Source organism: Callorhinus ursinus, unplaced genomic scaffold (assembly GCF_003265705.2).
Source record: "Callorhinus ursinus isolate GAN/ISIS: 27379988/994484 unplaced genomic scaffold, GSC_fseal_2.0 scaffold13, whole genome shotgun sequence".
Lineage (NCBI taxonomy): Eukaryota > Metazoa > Chordata > Mammalia > Carnivora > Otariidae > Callorhinus > Callorhinus ursinus.
In genome coordinates, this window is record NW_027397075.1 from 22,338,267 (window position 1) to 22,345,515 (window position 7,249).

At 52.0% G+C, this 7,249-nt stretch overlaps 1 protein-coding gene across 2 annotated transcripts in view; it reads right to left on the minus strand.

Moving 5' to 3' along the window:
* The window catches only part of SDCCAG8 (SHH signaling and ciliogenesis regulator SDCCAG8), a 232,069-nt gene that overhangs the window by 13,371 nt on the left and 211,449 nt on the right, over nucleotides 1–7,249 (minus strand). Inside the window, exon 17 of one of the 2 annotated variants that reach the window (XM_025877581.2) lies at nucleotides 3,405–3,507. The exons of the other annotated variant lie outside the window; for it this stretch is intronic. Within the exon in view, the coding sequence (XP_025733366.1) occupies nucleotides 3,405–3,507 (103 nt within the window). The remainder of the gene's footprint in view (nucleotides 1–3,404; nucleotides 3,508–7,249) is intronic. 2 annotated transcript variants of the gene reach the window in all.

Sequence of the window (7,249 nt, forward strand, 5' to 3'; positions counted from 1 at the left end):
GGTGGTGTGGCTGGACCAGAGTCCACAGGCTGCTCACAGTGTTAGTGATGCTGGCCCCGGCAAGCTCTGCAGCCAAACCAACAGACGTGGACCTGGTCCTCAGGGCAGTAGTGGTCCCTGCACCAGGAAAGAGAGGATGGGAGGAGGGACAGGCCTGGGGTAGAAGTTCTGGAGTCAGGGGGAGGTACCTGTGAGCCGCGCACCCACCGAGCAGGTAGGCGGCCTGGGGCCTGGGACAGGTCTGGCTGGATGTCCAGCTATGTGGGCTACATCTGCTGAGAGGTGTGGCCGTGAATGCGGGGCAAGATTCACCCAGGAAAACCTGGCAGAGGTTTTCAAGTTTGTTCAAAATACAGGTGTCCTTGGGGCGCCTGGGTGGCTCAGTAGGTTGAGCGTCCAACTCTTTGTTTCTGCTCATGTTGTGATGTTGGGGTCCTGGGATTGAGCCCCGAGTTGGGCTCCATGCTCAGCGGGGAGCCTGTCTGTCCCTCTTCCTCTGCTCCTCCCACTGCTTGGGTGCTCTCTCTCTCTCTCTCTCTCTCTCTCTCAAATAAATAAATAAAATATTTAAAAATCTCTATATAGGCATCCAAGCCCCCTGGAGGCTACCAGCTTTGCACATCTGCTGCAGTGGGCCAGGGCAGGGCCTTGGGGATCGGCCACATTTACAGGCTAGCAGGGGCCCGGGAGCCATCAAGCCACGGAGACCAACGACTGACCGAGAGGAGGGAGGACAGCCAGGAGAGAAGGACCTGGAGCTTAAGGGAGGAGACGCTTTCCAGGAGGAAGAGGGGGCCTTTGCGTGAGATGCCACTTGGTACTGGAACAGATCGTGGGCCGGCTGGCCCCAGCTGCCCGCCCCGTCAGTAGGGAGGTGGGTGGAAGCCCGCTTATAGGGAGGGAAGAGGAGAGACCGTTCTGGAGAGGGGGAGAGAGGCTTGGCTGAGGGCAAGGGAGCCGGAGGGGTGCCGAGGATGGAAGGGGCTTGAGCCGGTGGGCAGGAAGGAGGGAAACTCCTCGAGGCAAAGGCGCCAGGCTCCCCCAAGCGGGGGAGGGGGCACCCGCAGCAGAGACTGGGGCCCTCACCAACCCCCCCCCCCCGCCCCGAGGCAAGGGGGTAGGCCAGCCGGGCGAGCAAGGGAAACCCCTGCTCCGCAGCCTTCCCGTTCTGCCCTGGTTCGGAGGGCACAGGTGTTTGTTGAGAAAAGAAGCAAGGTGACGGGGTGGTGGCCATGGAGCTGCTAGGAAGGGTGGGTGCACTGGCCAGGGGCAGGGGCATGAAGGCCAAGCTGAGGGAGAGCCTTCTCACATGGACACAGGCACCCTGAATGACCCTTTGGACGATCTCACCCCATCTTGGCCCTGCAAGGACTCCTGCTCTCCAGCCACCCAGATGCCCCTCTGCTCTCCCGCGTATGTTCTCGGCACTGGGGGGGGTCCCTCCACCTGGAGTGGGACCCCTCCTATTTTCAAGGTTCAGCTCTCAGTGTAAGTGTCATTCTGAGAGCTTGCAATTTCTTGTTCTGTTTGGGTCCCTTGTTTTGAGCCATTTCTTCCCCATGGCACGGAGGAATTAGAGGAGAGACTGGGGCCGCCCTCCCTGGGCCTACTTTGGAGTCTGTCTGGGCAGCAGGCCCTCCTGTGAAAAGGAGCCCCTGACAGCCTGCGAACCACACACGGCAGGGGAGAGAGGGGGTAAGCGTCCGATTCCAGAGCTCAATCCCTAACTCGGACCTTCTTACCCAAGGCCTGCGCGCAGCTCATCTCTGGACCGGGCAGCTATTCCGTCCCTCCCAGATGCCCCCGGGACATACTTGGCATCTGCCCTGTGCACTCGCGGCACCCAGCAGAGCCACGGCCAGGCCGGCCCGGGGCAGGCAGCCAGCCCTCCCCAGGAGGCAGCTGGTGCGCCCTTGCCCTTGAGGGCACCGAGCGCTCAGCCAGTCTGTGAGGAAGGGCCCCTGCGGGCCACTGTCTACCCCGGGCTGGGCTTGCCACCCTGACTGCAGGGGCAGGGCCCATTTCCTTAAGGACCTGTGGGTGTGTAACCGCCACCACCGGGCAGGAGTGGGGGGCCTGGGGTGAGGGAGAGCAGCTGCAGCTAGGCTGGGGCAGAGCAGAGGGGTCAGCACGGGCTGGCCGGGGCAAAGGCTCCGGGCAGGGGGGCCGGGTGGGGGGCCACGGTTACCATGGGAACAAGCGTGGGTTTCCGAAGCCCCCAGATCAGATGTGAGGGGGCTGCTCTGTGCGCTGGGCCTGGACACTGCTCTATTGATCCAACAGCGATCCTCCCCGCCGCACCCTGCCGGCATGATCACAACCAACTTTTTTTTTTTTTAAATATGCAAGACTTCAGGATAAGATGGAGCAAGTGGTGCAATAGAAAACAACTTTGTAGAGCTGAGTGTGCTGGGTAAAATATCTTATGCAAAACAGAAGCCCTGTGAGCTGCCGGCTCTGGTCCTATGCTTCAGACACTCATTTGCTGTGAATACTGTGAAAGCAAGTGAGTACATATATTTAAATTTTTTATGTTGTATGTGATACATACAAAATATATGCAGTGTGTAAATAAGTTATGGCTATACTAATCAAATGAACACTCGTGAGGCTGGTACCAGCACCCAGGGGCCACCGCCCATGTGATCATCCCCAGGCCCTCCCCCTTCTTCCTCCAGAGGTGGCCAGTATCCCCATAAATACAGGTTTTTTAGATAAGAGGTTTTCGTTTCCCTCAATAATTTCACCCGGCAGCTTCCTACCGACTACTGTGGGGTCTTTCTTTTTTTCTCTTTCTTCCTTTTTTTGTGTTGTTTTGGTTTGGGTTCGGGTGGTGGTCAAATGTCCTTCCTCCTAAAATGTTTTCAGACCAGCGCCCCTTCCTTTGGTCACTCTGGCTATAGTAAAGATTTGCCCTCCCCTTCTTAGATAAGTGTTCTCAAATGATCCGACCCACGATTTCACTGGAACAGGGGGCCTCCTCATGGAAATGAAGAGTGGTTTTCAGACAACATACGGATTTAAAGGGTGCAAATATCTGACCATAAAAGATGCACTCACTTCTCTACTATTCCCAGCGAGTAGTGAACATTTTACATTCGCTAACTCATTTAACCCTCCTAACAATAGCAAAAGGTAGGTATCCCTTCTTGCTTGAGAAAAGCCAGGCACAGAAATTAGTCATCTGTCTAGGCTCAGACAACTCCAGGATGACCATGGCACGAAGGACATGCTCCTCACTCTGTGTCTCTCTGTCATGGGTGGGACCACCTCCAGTCACCTCCTCCCTCGCCCTTCCGATCCACAGGGCTCAGACTCCTGGCTCTGAAGACTGGCCCCTCAACTCTCCCGATCTTTCCGCAGCCCACCATCCTAGCCAACCCACTGTGCTCCCATCCACTTACTATCGTCGTGGTTTGTCTGCCACTCCCACCGAACTCACTCGGGTTCCCCAAGGACAGGAATGGGGTTTCGTTCAGCTCTCCATCCGCAGCACTTAGCGAGGTGCTGGATAAACGCATCAGAATGAATGAACTACTTACCAATGGATACTGTTTATACAAAAGAGAAGACCTGTGATTTCATCTATAGTATCACTATGCTTTCATATGTGATAACTTCGAAAGAGCATAACATACACATTAATAAACTTGAAATATGCTACTGAAATTCACCACTAACTTAAAAGAATCCTCCAACAGACGAGTGACCGCTGCACTTGGATGTGGAGACATGACTTCAAACTCCCACCACGACCTACCTATTCTCCTCAGGCAGGAGGCTAGACCTTCGTCAACCTCACATTCTCCATTTCTGGAACTGAGAAGAGAATACCTCCAGACCTCCTGAATCAGCAGCTCTGGGGTGGGGCCCAGCAGTATAGGTTTTCAGAGGACCCCTGGGTGATTCTCGTACCTTCTCACGTGCAGGAACTACTGGCAGGTGGTAATTCCCAGTATTATTCCCACATGCAAAGTGAGTTCTCATGGAGAATAATTGTTTTTTCTGTGGCTCCAACTTTGATCCTTGAACGGCCAACTGTGCAAATGAAAACTGTCACAGTCTACTCCCAAGCTTGGATGTCAGTCATGAGAAGTTAAGCAAAGCACGTGATCACGTTGAGTTTCCTCCCACGTGAAATGAGAGAATAAGCTAGAACAGGGGTCAGCAAACATCACACCCCAGGGCCCATCCGCTGCCTGTTTTTGTACAGTCTGCCAGTTAAGGTTGGTTTTTACATTTTTAAATGACTAATTTAAAGAATTGCAGGAAAAATAATGTTTTGCGATGCGAACATTCCATGGAATGTTGACGACTTGACCCTTTAAAGAGAAAGTTTGCCAGCCGCTGGGCTCAGGGATGACAGAGTCATGATCCCACAGCGCCGGGACTCTACACAGCCTCGCTGTGTCCCCATCTCCAAACCCTGCAGCCAGCTCTGGTCCTAACAACACCCACTGCCCAAGTTCAAGTTTGAAAATCCAATCACCCTCCTAAGTGCTCTAGGTAATGAACTGTGGTAAATAAAGCCATCTTCATGCAAAGCTGTACACTTGGTTCCAATACTTGAAAATCGCTTGCCACAATTTCCATAATTCCATCTCATTAACATGGCTGCACAGAGTCAGCAAGAAGAAGCCAAGTGGTGAGGAGTCTGGAACATATTCTAGCTGCTGGTCACCCTCACTTAGAACATGAAGGCAGTTTCGATGGTTGCTTTGCCATTCAAACTTCCTTTGCTCAAATCCACCCTGTTCTACAGTGATTGTAACAGAGTCGTTCATTCTAAATGTCCTGCAGTTCTGGGGAGAGTTTACATTCCCAGCCAAGGGAATTTATGCTCCTGTGGCGTCCCTTTAGTTTTTCACTCCCTCAAATTTGCAGTCAGCCTTGGCTCCTTGTGGAAGTGGAACCAGGGGCCACGTAGGGGCAGCCAGTGGGGGAAAGCCCCTGCTCTTCTCTTCAGAAGGATCAGGCCATGTGAGAGCTGAGAGGCACTTAGTGGTCATTCAGTCCAGCCCCTGACGGTGAACCCGCGGTCACACAGCCTATGTGTAGTAAATCTGGGACCGAAACCCATGTCTCTTGACTCCAAACCCAGTGCCCTTGGAAGCATTTCTGAATCCTTTTGAAAAAGGCCTGACTTCTATTCCATATTACAAAAAATACAGATTTTAGGTAAGGACCTTGAGAAAGGTGACCCACTCTCTGAGGCCTGGGGGTGGGGGAGCCCCTCGGCCAGCACTCTGCCACCTGGTTCGGGGGAGGGAGCCAGTTTGGGCTTTGCTTTTTGTTCCTTTTTATACTTCAACACTATTGCTGACGTAGAGTTTTGGGACCATGAGACACTGCTGCACTGACGGCTATAAGAATTTCTAAACATGCTGCGCCGGGGGGCTCAGCCGGTTAGGCGTCTGCCTCCGGCTCAGGTCGTGATCCCAGGGTCCTCGGATCGAGCCCCGCATCGGGCTCCTTGCTCAGCGGGAAGCCTGCTTCTCCCTCTCCCTCTGCCCCTCTGCCTTGCTTGTGCTCACGCTCTCTCTCAAATAAAATCTTAAAAAAATAATTTCTAAACACTGTTTCTGTTTTTATCTTGTCACCAACCAGTTTGTGGACTCTTCAGCCTGGACACCACACTGACTAGTCCAGACTGGTGTGGGCATGAAGGATGCACAAACAGGAGGCCCAGAGCTCCGGAGACCCACGTGGGAAGCTTGCTGCCAGCCGGCTCCCTATGTCCCTGCAGCCTCGGACACTGTCACCCTGGCGCTCTCACAGACCAACAACTGCTGAAAACAGAGCTTTCCCTGGAAATGAGCCTCAGCTTCCCCACAGAACACTGAGAACATCTGCTGCATCACTGCCTTGTCATCCCAAAGAGCAAGTGCTATGTGACACGGGCCAAGCTTGTGATCCCCTTGGAGGGCCTGGCAGGAAGAAGGGATCCTGCACCACGAAACAGCAGGGGCCAGAGCTGATGCGTCAAGAATCTTAGCCTCTAAAGAACCCAGGGGATTCCTTGCTTTAAGCCTCAGACACCTTTCGCCGGCTCTTTTTTTTTTTTTAAAGATTTTATTTATTTATTTGTTTGTTTGTTTGTTTGTTTGTTTATTTATTTATTTATTTATTTATTTGTCAGAGAGAGAGAGACAGAACACAAGCAGGGGGACAGGCAGGCAGAGGAAGAAGCAGGCTCCCCACCGAGCAAGGAGCCCAGTGCGGGACCCAATCCCAGGACGCCGGGATTACGACCCGAGCCGAAGGCAGTCACTTAACCGACTGAGCCACCCAGGCGTCCCTGGCCGGCTCTTTTCAAAGCAGAAGCAGTGAGGGAGAGCCCAGCTCCACTGGGCAAAATGAAATGAAACAGAGGACTGAAAATGGTTGAAAATCCCAATGTTTGTGGAGTAGAATCCAGGCTGCATCTGGCTCATGGCCATTTAGAAGTCCTAGCAGAAAAAGCCAGACTGCCTCTCATATCATTCCTTACCTAAACCTAAACTTTTTAAAAACTGTTTATTTGGAAATAATATCATGCTTATGAAAAGTTGCAAGAATAGTACAAAGAATCCCACATACCCTTTACCCAAATTCACCTACTGTTATCATTTAAACTCATTTATTATTCTGCCCTCCCCCTCCCTCCCCCCCCGACACACGTATATTTTTGATTGCTTTCGGAGCCATCTGACAGCAAATCCCTTGAACCTAGACCTCAGTGTACGTCCTAATGATAAAGACACTCTTGTAGACCATAGTATATTATCAACTGCAGTAACCACAACAGGGATATAATACCTTTATCTAACCTACTGATTTCCAATTTTGTCAACTGATCCCAAAATGTGCCTTTTCCTCTTTCACCGAAAAGATCCTTTGCACTTAGATACCATGTCTATTTAGTACCCTCTATCTGGCACAATTAAAAGATCAGTTTTATTTTGATGAATATGATTTGTAAGGCAATCAAAGTGTCTTTTTTTTAAAGATTTATTTATTTATTTGAGAGAGCGAGAATGAGAGAGAGAGTGTACATGAGAGGGGGGAGGGTCAGAGGGAGAAGCATGCTCCTTGCTGAGCAGGGAGCCCGATGCGGGACTTGATCCCAGGACTCCAGGATCATGACCTGAGCCGAAGGCAGTCGCGTAACCAACTGAGCCACCCAGGCGCCCGCAATCAAAGTGTCTTAAAAGCAGGCATGGAACTATCGGAATGCATGAGGTTCCTGTCCAGTTGCCCTCTTGAGTTT